The sequence below is a fragment of the Fusarium keratoplasticum genome, chromosome 1, assembly GCF_025433545.1.
Source record: "Fusarium keratoplasticum isolate Fu6.1 chromosome 1, whole genome shotgun sequence".
Lineage (NCBI taxonomy): Eukaryota > Fungi > Ascomycota > Sordariomycetes > Hypocreales > Nectriaceae > Fusarium > Fusarium keratoplasticum.
In genome coordinates, this window is record NC_070529.1 from 4928366 (window position 1) to 4947120 (window position 18755).

General features: G+C 55.0%; 3 protein-coding genes across 3 annotated transcripts; 1 reads left to right on the plus strand and 2 right to left on the minus strand.

The window, feature by feature from the left end:
* Window positions 1–1076: 1076 nt before the first annotated feature.
* Window positions 1077–4511, minus strand: NCS57_00146500 (Protein kinase domain-containing protein; the record flags this gene model as incomplete). The annotated part of the gene is made up of 3 exons (XM_053051528.1): window positions 1077–2948; window positions 3002–3595; window positions 3654–4511. 3 exons carry the CDS (start codon window positions 4509–4511, stop codon window positions 1077–1079), a joined length of 3324 nt encoding a protein of 1107 aa, XP_052920043.1.
* A 5354-nt stretch (window positions 4512–9865) lies between these two features.
* On the minus strand, window positions 9866–11459 carry NCS57_00146600 (GPI-anchored wall transfer protein; the record flags this gene model as incomplete). Its single annotated transcript, XM_053051529.1, has 2 exons — window positions 11325–11459; window positions 9866–11263 (listed from the first exon to the last, which is right to left on the minus strand). The coding sequence occupies exons 1-2, from the start codon at window positions 11424–11426 to the stop codon at window positions 9866–9868; spliced, it is 1500 nt and encodes a 499-aa protein (XP_052920044.1). The 5' UTR covers window positions 11427–11459.
* A 788-nt stretch (window positions 11460–12247) lies between these two features.
* On the plus strand, window positions 12248–13501 carry NCS57_00146700 (uncharacterized protein; the record flags this gene model as incomplete). The annotated part of the gene is made up of 2 exons (XM_053051530.1): window positions 12248–13211; window positions 13302–13501. 2 exons carry the CDS (start codon window positions 12248–12250, stop codon window positions 13499–13501), a joined length of 1164 nt encoding a protein of 387 aa, XP_052920045.1.
* Window positions 13502–18755: the final 5254 nt, after the last annotated feature.

The following is an 18755-nucleotide window of genomic DNA, read 5'->3' on the forward strand; positions in this document are numbered from 1 at the left end:
GAGGGACAGGCAAGATCCCAATCAAGAGAAATTCAACCTCGTATACCACTCCTCCTCCAGCCAGGTCAAGACCAAGACATAAGACCCAAGGTTAAGCAGAAACCAATAGGGCAACGACATTCCTAGAACTAGATGCCATAGATATATCTCACCATACAACAAGCTCAGCAATCATTACAAAGTCATCGTGAGTGGCGTTTCAACTAGAAGCCTGTTGAGTCATATGAGCCCGAGACGAGCTATCTACAACCAACAACCTTTCATCCAAACCAAAAGCCGAACCAAAACTCCCCCAAGCTAATACAAAGACCTAGCCATGATTGCAATACAAAGTCGGTCTGCAAAACCACAGGCAACTCAAGCTTCCGCTACAGTTAATTTCTACATAGATCCGTCTTCTCTGATCCTTATAGCTATGTCTAGGTATGATATATGGCGACTCCATTTACCACGGCGTCTTCAAATACACCTTCCAGCTCGTGAATGCAAACCACTTCGTCGATCCATCGGGCAGATAGACCGAACCCTCCATGCCACCTCGTGCTCAAACTTCGCTCCAGCGCTAATGCCTGCAAGACAACCTTGAGATGCGTTTATAGAGACAGACAAATAAAAAAGCAAACCCCTTCTTCCTCTTTCCTTCTTTCTTTCTTCTTTCTCGGCCGAGATTCAGGTATCACAAGGTCATCCAGCCCGTGTCCTGCTCTCATCTGCCGATCATGACCAACAGCCTTTCCGTACCAAAATGTATGTAGGAGAGTGTAACCATCCGGGACCACCACCTGATCTCAATCAATCTCGTACGAATCCCTTTGCGCCATGATGTGAGTGCGTGAAAAGGACCAACTCCGGGCGGCCTCTGAGCTGCTAACGGGCATCATCGAGAGCCCTCGGTTTCGTCCCTCATTACTGATATGTGTGGTGATGTGCGTGTGTGCGTCCCGGCAAAAACAAATAGGTAGACAATGACAATTATAGCATCCAACAACGAACATTGGTGCGACCAACTTCCAGACAAGAGATTCCCAAACTGAGACGGAACGCCGTAAACTCCGGGTGCTTATCGCATGCTTTGTTCACCGCTCTTCGCCACCTCGAGCCTTCCCGCGCCTCCTGAAGAAGTCCATGACTCGCTTCGCGGCTCCGCTGCTCCCTTCGTGTCCTCGGTAGTCGGCCCCTTCGTAGGCGTCCGCGAATCGCTTGTGGTTCTTGTGAAGGACCCCGCCACGCTCTCCACGGCTGCTGCCCACGCGTCCGTCGAAGGTTTCGGATTCCGAAAAGTCGCCCTGGTAAGGTCGAGATCGCGGTTCCGTCGGGGGGCGGCGCATGTCCACTGACGACTCAGACCCCGTGTTTAGGTGAGTACCAGTCTGCATGTAGGGTGGGATGGCGCTGGGCCTTCTGGCATCCTGTGCTGTAGATCCGTAGCGGTGGTGGTAGACAGGGCTCGAGTGAGCAGTATCTTGCGAGGGGACCTGGTCGTAAGGGGCGTCAAAGTAAGGCTCGCTGTGTCGGGGCTCGTCATGGGCGCTGTATCCACGGAGCTGCTCGTTTCGGGGGTTCTGAATGGGCAGGTCTTGCTGCGACTCAGCCTCCGAGGCTGTTACGCTTCCATGATCCTTACCACCACCAAGACCCAGTTTGGAAGACAGAGCTGGGGGCACCAGAGAGAATCGCCGACGCTCCGGCTTCTCACCTGAACCTTGAGAGCCGTGGATGCTGCCACTACGCTTCTTGCCAAGTCCAAGGGAAAAGGATCGTCGAGATGCTCTTGAATCAACCGAGGGTCTGGGGCCAGCTTCCTCACCAGGCAGCATCGTGTTGGACAGGCTGACGGGAGGGTACTTTCTTGACTTGTCGGTGGGCTGTTCTGATCGCTTCTTACCACGACCTCCAAAGATAGATCCGCTTCGGCCCATGATCTTGTTGCCAAGATCGCCAAGAGTGTTGGACCGCTTGTGGCCCCTTCCTTCACGCTTCGTCTCATTCTGGAAGGCAGACATCTTCATAACCTTGGGAGGAACGCTTCCAACTGTCTTGGCCACGTTCTCCTCGTCCTCTAGGTTCGAAGGCTGCTGGATTCGGCCCTGAGCATTGGTATCGGCAATTGTTGGGGGCACCGGTTGTCCGTAGGTAGTGCGAGATTGCAGACCCATAGAAGCAGAGGACTTCATAGAGCCTCCGGTCTGTGGCCTGGCTGTGGTACTAATTCCAGTCATGAAGGCGTTGTCCGAGGTGGCGCGAGTGTCGCGGCTCGGTCTCGCGGGAGCGGCAGCAGTGTTCTTGTGAGCGCTCTGAGGCCGCCTGGACTGTGTTGTCCGGGCAGCAATCTCCTTTGCCACTGGAGGCTCTCGAGGTAGTGGCTTCTCAGTAGAGACCTCGGGTGCGGGCGCCTGTGTAAGAGAGCGAGAGCTGGGTTTGGCGGCCGCGGCATCGGCGCCACGCTGTGTCTGCGTGGTGGGAGCCACGTACTCGACCTGAACAGTCCGTCGCTTGGCATCCTTGGGCGTGCGGTGCCCAGACTCGGACTCGGGGTCGATGTTTCCATGGGTCTTGGCCAGTCCTCCAACAACGGGAGGATGAGACTGCTTGTGCTTGGTGGCCTCGCGGACCGATGAGCTTCTGGCAATAGTCGGAGCCTCTGCATAATCGTCCGGTGCGGAGCCAGAATTCGGAACATCGGAAGGTAATGTCGTCGAGCTGGTTATAAACTCTACCAGGTTCGCGTATTCGCTGAGCCAGCTGTGTCGAGCCACTTCGAAGAGGTCCGCCCTCTTACGGGGGTTGGGGACGAGGATACGACGGAGGAGATCTCGAGCGTGTGGTGTGACATACTCGGGGAACGTCAGAGGAGTCGTCACGATATACTTGTAGAGAAGGTTGATGTTGTCGCCTTCGGGGTTGGCCGGATCGTCATCGAAGGGAAGGTAGCCAGCGAGCATCGCGTACTAATATCAAGTTAGCACCAACCATCATGAGCAACAGTTTATATTCGACGTACCAGAATGACACCACAACTCCAGACATCCACCTTGCGTCCGGTGTAGAGGGAGTCGCTGACAACGAGCTCGGGAGCTGCGTAGCACGGGCTACCGCAACTTGTCTGCATGAGATCACCCTTCCTGGTTCCGTTGCGCTTGACGCGGTCCAGACCCATTCGTTTCACGAATTCCCTGTCGGTGAGGTTAAGCTCCTCCTCCTCAGTGAGATCCTCATTCGCATCGAAAGTGTTGGCAAAGCCAAAGTCGGTAATAATGATGTTGCGGTTGCGGTCCAGGAGCAGGTTTTCCAGTTTCAGATCTCGGTGAACGATTCCCTTCTTGTGAAGATAGCCGACACCCGAAACAAGCTGGGCAAACAAACGGCGGGCCGCATTGTCCTTCAGGTATCGGTGGTTGAGAATATAGTCGAACAGCTCGCCTCCAGATGCATACTCGAGAATGATGCCAATGTGTCTCTCTGTCTCGACCTTGTCGATCAGGCGCACGATATTAGGGTGCTGGACACCTCGCAAAATGGCAACTTCTCGGTAGATCTTGGCGAATCGAGACGGGTTGCTGCCAACACTGTCCCTTTTAATAAGCTTGATAGCAACCTGTGGCGAATCGTTAGTCAACTCCTAGAAAAAGCAAGCCGGGAGGATGCGAGCTCACCTGAACGCTGCTGTCTTGCTTCCAGCCTAGCTTGACCTTGCCAAACTCTCCCTCGCCGATAGTGTTTCCCAGGATAAAGTCGCCAAATTTTGTAGTGCCCTTATTGCTTCGGCTGTGATCATGACGACTCCGTTGCCCTCGTCGTTCCTCGCCGTGGTCGCCAGTCGCGACCACAGGAGGCGGCGCAGCATCGTCGTCGTCCTGGTTTGTGGCATGATTCCGATCCCTGCCATTTGGATCTTGGGCAGCTGCAATGGCTTTGGTTAGGTTGTCAGTGGCTTCGTGGACAGGTCTCGAGGGCGTACTGTGGGCGGATCGGATGGGAATCGCGGTCGTGGCGTTCTTGCCATCTCTGCTGGCGGCTCGGGCAGCGGCGTCAGCCTTGCTGCTTCGATGTCCATTTTCTGCGGCAGCGCCGTGATCACCATGGGAACCGGATCGAGATGCATCGTTTTGTCCTCGTCGAGGGGAGTTGGTCATCTTCTCATTGGAGTATTGTGTCCTTCGCGAACCGCCGCTCTGGTTGTTGGACGAAGTCCGTGGAGGAGCAACGGGAGGCATGTTGCCGTGCCGATCAGAGGCGGACGGCTCGTGTTCGTTGGGCGCTGAGGTAGCGGTGACGGGAGAGCCAAAACCGGGACCTAGATGGTAAGCAGGTGAAGGTGCACTGTCGCTCGTCTTGCGTGAAGGAGGTCGTCGCGAAGATGGAGAAGCGGTCGCGGTCTGCTGGGCATTGTACGCCTGGCCAGAAGGGGATGAGTGCGAGGACCTGTACTGGCGGCTGGACGGTGTGGCCAAGGGAGACGAGGCCAGAGCGGTGTGTTGATGGGGGGCCGTTTGCAGGGCAGCCGACGACATCTTCCACGCCCAAACGCGTCAAAATGTCGAGTTGGAGAAAACCGTTGAAGGTGTCGTGAGAACGGGGTCAACGGCGTAAGCGAGCAGAGAGTTTTTGGTAGTGGCGCTCGAAAAAAATCCAGGCGGGCGACGCGAATATGCAGGTCGAGATACCTGGCAGTTTCAGACCGCGAGTTTTCGGGGGGGAGCGCAGTGCCGGGGGTGGATTGACGCGGCTGGCGAATCGAGAAGCTCCAGGGAGCAGCAGCTGAAAGCGACCAGCACGGGGGGACGACGTTTCAAAATTGGATTAATGAGCCCGACAGTCTCGACTATCTCATGGTGCGCGGGCAGAATCTCGGTCGACGATGTGCGATTTATCGATTCGTTCGGCTTGGACTTGGGCTGACTTGGTGAGTCCCGGTCTGGCGTGCGTATCCGGCGGGACGAACCCAATAACAGAGGTGCAGCTCTCGGCGCAAGGGCAGATTGGGATTGGGGGGCGGCCGATGCTGGATGCGTTGGCAGTTGGGCCGGTATTGTTTTTTTGTTGTTGTTGCGGCTGCTTTTGGTACCAGGCTTGTATGGGGTTGCTGCAGCTGCTAATTAACTCCCTTTTTTTTTATGGAGGCGACAGGCGACGGGAGTGGACAGGTGAAGGAGGCTGGGAGAGACCAAGATCAACACCCAACACTCAACGCGAACGCGCGACAACCGAAACGCCAAGTGAGAGAAAGGTGAGGATGGGAGAGAGGAGGGATCGCCAGGAACGGGCGAGGCTGAGGAAGTAGGTAGGTTAAGAGGAGATGATGGGCACGAGTCAATAAAAAACGGGCGACGCGAGAAACCTAGGCTCTGGGCGAGCCAGCTGCGGATGGTGTGAGGATCCGAGTTTGAGTTGGGGCCGCGCGCGCTCAAAGGGTGGAGGGTGGTGGAGGAGGAGGAGGAGGAGAGTCTGATGGAGGGAAGGTGTCGAAGGGGAATGGAACCAGCCGATTGAAGGAGACGGGAAGCTGAACGACCTGGACCTGACCAGGACGGAAGGCTAAAGACGAGGGTACGTACTGTCTACAAATGGATCTCAGGGACATGGTATTGGAAGCGCAGGGCAGCAGAAACAGCCCTGGGATGGATGGATCAGTGGACAACGTACCGGGCAGAACCCAGACATGGAAGCAAGCACAGGCGCAAAGCAAGCAGCACGCAGCACATCCCCATCCCAATCCTTGATAGCAGACTCAAAGACTCGGGCGCCAGCGCGAAATTGACGAGATGAGACCCGACTTGGGCTGCAGTTGTGGAGCCCCATCCGCCGGCGTCCTGCTCGCTACATACAGCGGGCGGGTACCTCGATATCCACTCAGCGGCCCTTGACCAGACTCGGAGGCGCCTCCAAGTGACTTTCTCTTCTCTTTTTTTTTCGGGGTCCTCTGCTAGCGGGTGACAATCTTTCATCGGTCAACCTGCCCTTCATGGATCACAATGCAAGGAGTGAGAGGGCGATGATGGATGAGGAAGGGGTCCCGTTCTGGTGCCGCTCTCTCTCTGGCTCAGGTACCGCTACCCCTGAATCTAGCGCCCTGCTCCGGCGGGTACCTGGAAGCTGTCGTTCCTGCAGGTACAGTGTACCGGGGGCGCCCGAAATGGCCTGTAAGGTCATCCATCCATCCATCGTGAGAGGGATGGATGGATCCATCAGACAGACTGACACAGGCAAGATGCTGTTTGTGCAAGACGCTCAACGGGTTTGTGTACCTTGACAATGCAGATCGGAGGGTCCGAGTCGAGGTCCGAGACACACACTCTCTCTCACTCAGAAAGAGCATGGATGATTCGGTTCATTCAGCACGTCCCCGGGCACATTGCGGTCGACGCATTGTTAATGGATGCATTGGATGTTGTTGTGAATGACGACGATGACTATGGCCTTCATGATGGGCCAAGGTGATCGGGCCTCTACTGGAAATTACCCCATGCAATGCCATTCATTCATCGCCCGGCGCGCCAAACTCAATGCCCCCGTGCCAAATACATACCTCGCCGGTCCAAAGATTGGATATCATGCTCCCAACCTCCGTCACCGAGCGAGTCGCCCTAGGCCAATAATCAATGCCTGCGTCGGCCAGTGCTCGCACCATCTCGTCGGTCCTCCCTGGACTTGGATTCGGGTGGTGCTCCGCAATTTCGAGATATGTATTGGAGGCAAAGCTAGTTGATATGTCTGGAGCTAGTCCCCCACCATTCATCATCCATTGTTGGCCCGACGTCTCTGGAATTGGTCTTGGGCCTATTAATACGTCGGGGGACGCCTTGAACCCAATGGCCACCCGCGACAGACTCGATATTGTGTCACGAATGCCTCCCAGGCTATCAAGGGCTTGGATATTAGGCCGCCTCTCTGAGGGAGACGACAGCCGCGCAAACACGGCTGGCCCTAGAAGCATCAGCCTGGTATCCAATGTCAAAACAACAGTCGGGCAGGCATTGACCAGTAATCTTAGAAGTGGGCTTCTCGAAGGGGTGGCTCGGCGGGTGCTCACACGGTGGTGGTCTCAGCTCTCTTGACCTTACGCTCTGGCCTCCGTCCATCAACACAACACAACACGGCAAAGCTTGCAGCACACGGCGCGGGATAAATATCCATCCAATACTCGGTCATACCGTAAAGGGTAGAGATGCCCTGTGCTCAACAAAAAGGAGGACGGCAGGTCAGACAAATCTGGAGGGCATTGAAGCCTCGAGGTTGCTGAGCGCGTCTGACCTGACGTGTAACGTCGCGCCGTTTCTCTGATATAGCCCAGCCCGCGCCTATTATTACCCTCGATTATCAGGCTCTACACCATCTTTGCTGATCTCCAATTCCATTATACGGTACCAGAAACAACGAGCGCGTCTCCCGTCCCGTCTCGCCTAAGAGGCCCGGCCGTCCTCTTGGTATCCGACCCTCGGGTTCACGAGGGGTCTCGGGCAATCTCTCTCCGTTTCCGCGGCCGGGCGAACCCTCGAGCTTTCAACACGAGAGGCGAGAGAGAAAGCATGCAGCCGGCCGTGGTGGTTCCCACTTCTTTCGAGAAGCCCGGGTAGAAGAAGCAATGAAGCAAACGAACGGGGCCTTGGAGCGTGCGCGTGCACAAGCGCCGGCTGCTGGCATGATTCTTCTCCTGTGGCCAGATTCGCTCGTCGTTGGTGGTCCATCGAACCATGGGCCAAAAAGAAAGGAAATAAAAAAGAGATCAGTTTCTTCACCAAGGGGCCCCGTGACCCAAGACAAAGACAAGTGTGATGTGATGTCCCTCTTGTCAGATCGTCGCTATCATCATTTGGCTCACTCTACTCTGGGTTGCATTGGAACCTTGCTTCCTCTGGCCGAGATGTGAGTTGAGAGCCAGGGTTCAGGGTTGAGCATGACAACCTCATCCCTACAGGGAGGGACAACTGCGATGCCGCTTTGCTCGTTGGAGAAGCTGGCAGCTGCAGTGAGCCATCGACGGATCCTGCATTCGTGCATGTGTAATTACCACGATTGCTTTTCCTGGAAAGAGACGTAGCAGACCAGACCAACCCTCGTACGCCATGTCATTCAAAAGGTTCAGTGATCTTCATCGCTAAACGGCCTCCATCTCGCTGCAGCATGCCCAACATCTAATGAGCGAGCTTCTCTGCTGCCTCAAATGGTCAAATGCCCGGCCTCCCTTGCTTAGGTCCTAGGATCAGCAGTATGCGCCTCTTACATGAAGGTCTTTCATCGACAGGGTTCGGAGTCGCTTGTTTATTACCCCAGACCAGCAGCCTCGAAGTTTGCGTCTACGTAGTACGGTAACTATAGACAACAATTGTAGTCGTCACGACTGTCAACTCCGAGAAACTCATTTACCTTGAATACAAATGTCTCTTCCTCATGCCTGCCCTAGCTTCTGGCCATCCATCCCGAGACAGGGCTGTCCATCTTTTTCCAGAGACTTCTGAAACACCCTAATTTCCATCTCCGATTCTCCCACACTTATAGCGGCAGCCCCACGGGCACCTTGTGCAACATCAAGATGGAATATGACGCCGTGTTGATGACCTGGAAGTGGTGTGCAGACAACATCCAAGGCACCCGTACGCAATCGTGTCCTCATGCAAGACTTCCAAGATCGTGCGCGTGTCGTGGACGCTCTACTTCGCGTCGTCGTCGCACCAAGACGATGCGCGCAGCCAGCATTAAACGCCGGAGATGAGCTGCATTTCAACGAGACAGGGATCATCCGCGGGCCTTTGAGCCTGGCAGGGTTGACCCGTAAACTCGCCCAGTCGTTTCAGACGTCATCTCCCGGCGTCGCCGTCTCCAAGAAACAAGCACGAGCACAACCACCGCCGAGCGAGCGACCGGCCTGTCAAGGCATCTCAAGCCTCACCGGCGCGCGTCTCCTCTACCGGACGGACGCCAAGGGCTCCATTCTCACGTCCACCGGCCGCGAAGCCGGCTATCACAGCTTCACCACCAACTGAGCCGCCCCCATTGAAACGTGGCCGTGGGTTGAGCTGACACGATGGATATCTCACTTAAGAACCCGGCTTCGCCCGTCTCACCAGAAGCCATCGTTGTTTTGTTTTTGTTGTTTTTTTACTTTTCGCTCAGGACTGTGACCTTCAGCTGCGCCACTCACTTACATACATGCTCGCTCAGGTTGGATTTGTTCATGTCATAGCCCTCATAATCCAGCTGCATTGAAACGCGACACGTCCATCCCGGCCGGATGATGGACCTGAAGTCATGCCGGCAACCAATGAGACCTCGCCAATATCGATTCACTCTTGCTTGCATCTTGGATCTCACTCGCGCTACGGATGTTCCGCGATTGCGTTGCATGACATCAACCGTTCCTCTCCAGGGCTCAACTGACCCCTGATCGTAGCCCTTCTCTGGCATCCCCACCCACGATTGATGTGTCACTTGATAACACGCTCGCAATGAGAGCTGACTCCCGTCTCCTGCGTCCAGAGCTCATTATCGAGCTCGCCCTCATCTGCCGAAACTCTGTGATGGATGGTCCGCGCCTGATCTCCGTTCTCTGCCGGCGAGCGCACATCCACGACAGGGGCACCTGCACAAGCCCTGGTGAACTCACTCAGTAGATGCAGCACATAACTTGTAATCGTGTTTTGCTTTTCTGGTCGAGATTGGCCTAATGCGAGCATGTACGTATGTATGCTTCGCACCAAGTTCATGCGCTGTCGACTTCGGTACTTCCATTACATTAGAGCCGCTTCCGCTATCCAACTCATACACCGGGTCGGCAGATGAGGTTACTTGGTGTCGAACTCTCATTGATATGCCGCCCATAGTTCCCTTTAGCGGCGAATTAAACCAATGCGCCACCTCTATGCTATACTCAAAGCTTGATATTGATGTTGTAGGCGTCCAATGCCAAAGCAACGCCAGTGATGGTTGACATGTACGCCACCAAAATGCCAATGGTGGCAGCCGGACTAGCATCCAGCGTCTTGACAGTCATATTGACCAAACCAGTCAGGAGGTTAGCCAGCAAGAAAACAGCCAGACCGTTGCGGTTATATGCTCGTATCACGCGGCTAGTGGCCTTTTCATAGGCCTCCTTCTCGGTCTTGGCATCTTGCGCATTGTAGAACGCAGGGAAGAAAACAGTGTCGACAACGGCGAATCCAAGGAGTTGCAGAGTGTTGAACGCAACAACCCAAAGGACGTAGGGAAGGTTCGCCAGACGTCGTGAGACCGTTAGGCCAAATCCGTAATGATAGTTTGTAGAAAGCAGGTAGAGTCCTGTCCAGACACCTCCCCAGACAGCCATGGTCATAAGGAGTGTGTTCCTCTGAGCCCCTGGGCTGGCGGTGCTCCTTGGGGGGATGTTTCGGGGGATGACGAACATGCCCGTATCCTGGCCGGCAAGGAAGATGGCAAGATATCCAATGAAGCTGAAGATGCCCTCCCGGTTCATGGAAATCAGGTCTGTCCTTGGCGCACTGAGAACGTAGGCTTTCAGGTTGGTAGTTTCAAGCAAAATCTGATAAGTGATACCGACCAGCAGCGACAAGGCTGCAAAGGAAGGGACCCATCTAAGGGCTGCTTGGAAGATGGCAACAAATGGAGGCAGGAAACCAAGCGTGAAGAAGAAGTTCCAGTGCACACCATACTCTGTGACATGTTCGGCGTAGTCCAGGCCCTTGACACTGAGCAGTCGGATCACACCCAGAACCAATAGCGGGATGGAATGGCGCATCGAGTGAATGATTCGGTGGATCAGGGGCGCCGCCCGTCCTGTAGTGCGGCCTACAGCTTTCTCCCGCAGCACGGGACGAGCTGCGACGAGACCTCCTGAGAAGACAAAGGATCCAACACCCAGATCCATCAGGGATGTGCCCCACGTCTCAACTTTGGCAAACCGCCTGGGGAACAAACGGAAGTCGACAGCCAGGATTGCGACGCAGGTGACAATCATCATGCAGCCCCGGAAGTTTGTCAGGAACGGCTTGGTCGAGAGGACGTCGAGCTGTCCCGAGCTACCCTTGGACCGCGCATTAGGCGGGACCTTGGGCTTCTTCTTTCGGTTGATCGAGTTCGGCGGGAGCGTAAAGACGAGAATAGCGGGTACAATCAGGAGGAGATTGAGCAGAACCGGCGTGCCCGCGTATAGCGTCGTGGAGAGGAGGATGGCGCCGACATTGAGGAGGAAATCGACGGCAAAGGCGAGGACCGTATACTGTTCAAAGAAGGACTGGCGGGCTTGGAGGACGGACCAGAGGATTATGGCGACCTGAAACAACAACAACTTAGTTCCTTTTCCACACGGCGGGAATGGCTGGGGAGGGACAAACAGCGGCAACGGATGTGACATAGTTGATCTCTGCGACGGAACCGCCTGAGAGGTTGGACACAAAGTCCTCCTTTCGCTGCTTGTAGCTGGCGGAATCAGACATGACCAGCTGCAGTAACTGACAGATCTCAATACATGCTAATGTTTCAAACTACTTCAAAGAAAAAAAGGAACAGTGTGAGTGGGAAGAAGAGTTGACGACACCTGTCAAAGTCGTCAAAGTGGAAGCTCAGCCTCGCTGGTGATACCATGTCATCGGGACCAGGCTACAACTCCTATACTCGACCAATAGGATGCGACCGCCCGCGCGGCTAACGTATCACGTGGTCCCACCGTCAACCACAGAATGTCAGTTCTCGACAACCTCAGTTCAGCTCCTCAAACACGGCTTCGACTCAATCAAGTGGCCCGGCCCAATAGTTTGGGTGCCCAAGATCCGGTTTCTCGACACCTCCTTCAGGCCCCCGTGTCTCTGAGGCCAACCAGGAGCGGGCTCGTCGCAGCGGACGCAGGCGTCTCGGCACCTAGAGCAAGCCGCATTTCTTTGTTCTCTCGCAGTGGCAAACACGCGCTTCCTACTCGTGAAAGCAATTCCGCCCAGCGCCCAGAGGGGCTTTTCCCTCCTTTGTGACGAGCCGCTACCGAGCTGGAGGTTGTTGGGAGGCGTGCATCCGTCAGGGTTTTTTTCTTCTTTTTCCTTTGAGAGCCAACGCCATCAAATTCCAGTGAATAAAATGGCTGCAGTCCGCGAAGAAAGGAGTCTGCTCCTGATATCTCCATCCTCCTCCCCATTCTTCCTCTGCTCTAGCATAAAGATCAAGCAACTAGCCTTTTACATCTCGTCTGTTCATTATCTTCAGAGTTCTCGGTCCAGACAAGCAAGCATATCGTGTGTGACCTAAAACCAACCTTGACGACATAGTCATGACGACTACCGCAACAGAGGCTAGGGCTCGTCCTGCCATTGAGCCTATACGAACCACGGGTCCTGAACTGAACACCTGGTCATTCCGAGCACGCATGGCCTTCAAGAGCCCAGCCTGGTCCGCCTCGCCTCTCTCACCTCGCAGTCTCCCTCTGCCAGGGTGCCAGGAGCTGAGGGATGAGCAGATGCGCCAACATGACAAGATGGCCGTTGACCGGCTGGAACCGCGAAGCCGTGACTCCTCCAAGCTAGAGCCGAGCCTTCGCAACGTCTCTCTGAGACCCATCGCAGAGCTCGCCCTGCCAAGTCCCAATACTCTGCCAGCTCGTCGTTCTCCTCTATCTGCACCCCTATTCGCGCCGCCAGTCTACCGCAGACCAACTATCGTGGAGGAGACGAGGAATATGTTGCTTCAGGGGCAGGATGGTGAACAAGGCGGTCATCTCTCGCAGGCATATGATCGCAGACAATCCGCACCACCGGGTGTTCTCCACGCAAGAGCTATGCAGATTGCCCGGCAGCGAGAGCATCTCCGTCGAAGAGGTTTTGTCGGTTCGTATAGACCGCGCGAGGCCGAGTTGTTGGTGATGCCGGTTGAACTACGCCGCCTCTCCGCCATTACCGGTGCAGAGCCCCCCTCTCCCTGCCCTGTAGATGGACAACTGACCACGCGGGTGGTTGTTCATTCCCGTGGAAGAAAGCCATTGGTTTTGACGAGGACGTTTGATCTGGACGAATTGCGAGCTACGCTTCCAAGAGTGAGCCCAGTTGATCGAGCTGACCAGGGCCGAAGAGCTTCAGTTGCGACTCTCCAAACACCCTCTACCGCAAACCGACTATCCTCACCAGGTCTCGTCACCGAAAGACGCCACTCACATGGCGCTCTTCCTGCCCGTAGCCCCCAGCGTTCACCGGCAGCAGAGAGAAGAAGTTCTCGGCAAGGGTTGTCGTCGGTTGCCATTCGTGAGTTACCCTACACCACTAACTAGAGCAACCTGGACTATCAACCAAGAACACCCAGTGATCCATATCTAACTCTTCTTACTACCATAGACCTCGAATACGCCCGAACGTATCTCCCTGTACTTGCCGCCATCATTCTCTCAGAAATTGTTCGACCGGGGGACACCATCGAGCTCCCGCTGCCACATCCTCGTGCCTGGGAGGACACTGTCGCGTACATCTACACAGGACGAGTTGCTCTCACAGAGCCGATTCGACAAAACATTCTTTACCTGGGGGGCAAGGTCTAATGACAATAAAATTCATAGGACTGAGGGCATACTGTGGAGGCTTCTATGGACTTACTGGCGGCAACATTAGAATGACAAAGGCCGAAAACAGCGGTTTCTTTCTTCCTTATGTCTTGTAATTCTAGAGGCTGTTACAAAACTGGTGAGACGATCAGGGCATATTAATTTGTGATTATTACCTACATATGATAGTCCTCTGGTTTAATCCATTGTAGCGTAAACCCACCACCCCAACAACTACCCGTGAGCACACGGGCGAGTATGGACACCCACAACTATACTCGCCTTTGCCGACTTATCTTCCCATGACTGCAAAGGAGCTACGCATCATAAAATCTGGAATTGTTTATGCGGCGTACCCCCGAGTCCTGCAGCCGACGGTCATGAGTAGTATGCCTCGGACACGAAAGCCCCAGCATGCCAGTGAATGGCAAACCAATATTCTCAAACTACACGCATTCTACTAGGTACAGGATATGGCACAACTTGGTGGTCTGGATGAACCGTAAATTAATCGACAACAGCTATCTGTGAGTTTCGTTTAGCGACGACTTTGAATATGTGCTCTTTCATCCTTGCCATGTCTCGACGGCATGGTAGATTCAAGCTCGGGACAATCCAGGCCGAGGCACGGGGAGATGAACTTGCCTTGGACATGCACCGCATCCTTTTTGGACAAAGGGAACAAGTTCCTATCTGCTGGGCTATAGGAGAGGTTCTGTATGAGATCACCGATCGGAGAGTCATGTAGTTTGTATCCGGATTTCTGCAATCTTCACATGTCTTGAATTGACACTACTCGGACAACTCACAAGATGGGCGCACGAGTTCCTTGGAAGAAGGCCTCAAGCACGAGGCCGGCGCTGCTCAAGCAAGTCCGTCCGCCAAAGTCTCCTCCCCCACAAGTGTTGTCGCATCTCCGCTACCGACACGAACACCCCCAGCACGACAACTTTGCGTGGCCGGTGGAGAGAGACGGCGTGCTGCATGCATGGCCTGCAGAATGCACGCTCGGACGAGCTGGTCTAGAGACACGCCCTGGACTATCGAGCCACCCACCCATTAGCCCGGCCCGGCCGGCGAGGTACTTGCATAGTACAAGAGGTACAAATGTACATATTTGGGGCTACTATATTCTCGAGTTAGCGCAGCCTGCCATGCTCAACTCTGGATGAGGGGAGGCAAGGAGCCATGTTGCAAAGCCTGCCGACAAGAAGAGGAGACCGTCGTGCCATATTGCAGCGGCTGTTTGTGACATTGACCCGTGCCGCAATGCCAACGGTTGCCACGTTCTCGAGTATCGTCAGAGGTTGATGAAAACAAGCTTAAGGTGGCAGTCTAAGCGAGAATACGTAGAGTTCTGTCAAGGATCAGTGGCATAATGGTCCGGCCCGGCGGCTACTGCGGCTTGGGCAAGGCCAAGCGCGAACCTCCGAACAATGGACGATGGACGATGACCGACCGATGGTAAGCCGCCGCCGCACCTCCGCCCGCCGTCTCAGCCCTCGGGCGCACCTCAATGAAAACGGTGTTTCTGTCCGTAAGGTATCCAGCAAAACTGCGGGCGTGCGTCATATCACCACGTTCGAACGAATACTAGTCCGAGAATGAGACGTGAGAGAGTGGAGGAGAGATAACAACTGGGGAGATGAGAAAAAAAAAAAAAAAAAAAAGAAGGCGTTCTGGAGGCGAAGAGATGAGGTGGAATTTGCTGCAGAATCTGGGTCTCGTCCCCCTGAGGAACCAAAGACGTTTCTTTGTTTCGAATAACCACAGCGAGTCTGGACGTTGAACCTGCTGCAGCCATCTCACAACTGTCGCATTATCGCATCAAGCCCTGAAGCGCAGGGACCCAGGCCCTGGTGCTGGTGCCATGGGTGTGCCTGGGAAGGGTGCTCTCTCCTTGTCGATGGCGACGCCTCCGGCCGATAGCGACCTGCAGCTAAGCGCATGGTGATAGAGACTGCGCGATGAGCGAACAGCAAAGTCGATTCAAGGGTTTCGAGGAAGGGGCGAAAATCGTGTCGGCCCGGCCAAGCCGAAATCATTGCTGAACCAACCTGTCTATTGTTGGTTTTCCTACTTGGTGATGATGCAGGAGAGAAGATAACGTGAACCTATGAGTTGAGGTTGAAAAACTTGGCTTGCAAAATACCCGGTGCCTGCCGATTTGTGTCGATCACACCTGCCAGAGGCAAGATCCCAAGTTGCCTCATTCGGCAACCGGGACCTCCCCTACACAAGTGCAGCAAGTAACCAGGTACTGGCAGTAGTTAAGCTGGCCAACGGGGCGTAGTGCATACCTTAGCTGAGCTAGGTACTTGCGACCTGACTAGAGCCTTCCATGGCCATTCGAGGTCTCTGCTGTGCGCACCTCCTTCATCTGCATCCATCTAGGTAGTTCTCTCATCACTCACAGCTTTCACCGAGACAGCAAATCATCAACGATCGGGCGCTGCCTCCAGCAAAAGCAATTTGGTTGCTGCTACTGCAAGCTGAGCACAGAGGAGAAGCCAAGGCCCGTTTTTAGTGGGTGTCTCCGCAATCTCGTGGTACCTATATCCTATTGCGCATTGCAGCATGCATGAGTTCCATCCCAACAAGCTGGCCCAAACCTGTTGCAGCAAAGATGGAGGAGTTCGCCATGTTCGTCAACAAGACGAGGCATTTTCTTGCTCGTGCATTGAGTATCCTATGTACGTCCAGTCCATTGCTACTAATCCTTTAGGGACGAACAGAGTGCGTCTGTCTGCATTGCGAGACCGTTTCGACCTTCAAGGGACCCTCGCACCCTGACCCTGTCGACCGTCCCGTCGTTGAGGCTTTGCCGTCCCTGGCCTCAAGCGTCCTGTGCCATCCCTGTTCTTGCCGATGGATGTCCGAGCTCCAGACCCACGGCGATATCTCTGTCAAGGAGGGGAAGGGCCGCTTTGCCAGGGTCTGAGCAGGGTAGAGCCGCTGTCTCCAGCTCAAGGTGAGAGAAGGAGAGGGTTCAATTGATTGAATGCCACCCAGCTCGATATGATGCATCACAACTGTCGGCTGTGATGGCTAGGATGGCAAGCCCCATCCGCGCATCTTGTTTGCCCAGTGACTCGTCCGCAATGTGGCTAGCCGTCGTCGTGGGGCCGGTTTGCGGGCGCCGTGAATCCCAGCTTCGGAGGGGCTAGAGGGGGAGCTCTGGCAGTCCATCTCCCGCCGTCACCAAGATTGGCCGTCCTGTTGAGCCTGGGATCTGCAAATGAGCTCTCGCGGAGGATTTGCATCCAGGGACCTGCGTCAGAGATGATGCAGGCCAGAAACGGACGAGGGGGCTTGATTGTGGGGGAGCTTGTAGCTCTTTTACCTAGGTCGGTGCAACGAGCAGCATTGGCTCGTCTGTTTGGATTGCGCACAGGGAGATCATGACCGAGTTCAAGCCAGCACAGATGTCCTCCCGCTGTGGATATCAGAGACGGATCGAACGACAGTTCACGGGTGCCCTGCTCACTAAGCTGAGATCTTGAGCTCCTCCACACGGGTGGCTTGCGAGCAGCTGAGATTGACCCGATCCTATACGGAGGAGTACCTCAACCAGCTCTGGCAACACACGATGCTCACATAGTCTCGAGCAAGCCATGGCCAATATCTCCTGCACCGCATAGGAGGAAATACGTATCAAGGCATGCAACAGCATTGATCGTGTGCCTATGGCACCCATCATGTTGAGGCGGCCCAATGGCACCCACTGAGCGTGTGCTGTCAGATGTTGCGTGCAGACGAGGAGCACCAAGGCCCGCAAAAACAAAACAAGAACCAACATCACGACAACCTCCCGCCACCATCCCCCACGACCTGCATCGTGCAGAAGCATCTCTGTTGTGGCCGCCGCCACCTCCACCTCCACCACCGTCCATCCATCCACTGTCTGTCTGTGCGTGTGCAGAGGAGGGGGGATCGCGAACGGCAAGGACAACAAAGCCTTCGTACGGCCGTGTCGTGTCCACGATGCTCACGATGTCGGCGATGCTGACAAGGACCGCACCAATTCAATTGCCCACACCCCCAGACTTGAGGGTCAGGCTAACCGCCAGATGTATGTAGGTACCTTGCGTCGTCTGTCTCACAAGGTGATATCTGAGTGGATAGCAGAAAACCCCGCGCCAAAGAGACGAGGGTCGTCCGTCATATCGAGCCAAGCGAAGCTGCGGCCGATCCCACTCCAGAGATGCTTAGCTTGGCTTTGCGAACCCTGGTCTTGTCCACCGGCGTCTATCCTGGGAGTGCAGTGCAGTGCACACCAGCCCTCAGCGAACCTCATCAAACCCCTCCCCCCAATAGCAGCCTCATTACGTACCCGTTTTGCTGCCGACCTCAGGTCGCTTTTGCTGGGGCAAGCGTTGAACGACACTAGCACACAGCCCGCTTTCTCATCAACCAAAATCCTGCAGCAGCAATGGTAATCAGCCCTGTCTTGGTTTGACCGGCGAGGAGGGGAAAGCGGAGCCCACGATGCAACGATTGCGGGGGGTTTCAAGGTCCATTGTTTATTGATGAGAGCTCCCCCTGTCTGCAACTCATCGAGGCCCGCCAGAATGCAACGGTAATCAGAGGGACCCGGAAATTGACAGAAAAGGTGCAAAGCCGCGTTGATCCACGGCCACGCACGAGTCGCGCATTTGACTTTGTGACTTGGAGTCGCAATGCCTAACGGGGCAGGACCCTGGATATCTCGGGCCTCATGTGTGCGCGACGCTGTCCATACGCAGTAACTTTTAGACTTTGTGGCAACCTGTATCGTCATCATCTAGCGCTTGTGAGATGTGAGACAGACTGAGCCCGAGCCAAAGAGAGTGTGGCAGGTTCAAGATTCGGCCAGGCCACCAAACACATGTTGCACAGCAGGATAAATTCGAGGTTGGCTGGGCTGGGCTGGGCTGCTTGTCGACATGACTAGCCAGGCCCTTTCCCTCTCTGGGCGGCCTCACTCCCTCAACTCGGGCGTCGTCGTCGTCGTTGTGGGCCTTGGTGCCATCCACTAGACGGGTGGTAATCACAGATCGCATCTGAAAATCCCATCTTGGCTAGGGCTGTCATCACTAACCTCTAAGCCATCGTCAACGACACCACCATCTCACCTCGTGCTTGACTAACGGGCATTTTCCTCCCCCAGGGTGGGCTGACGACCAAGACATATCCGCGTCACTATGCCCGCGTAATGGCTGCTTCGATATGAAGCTATCAGCGAACACAAGCCACAGGCCAGACAAAGGTA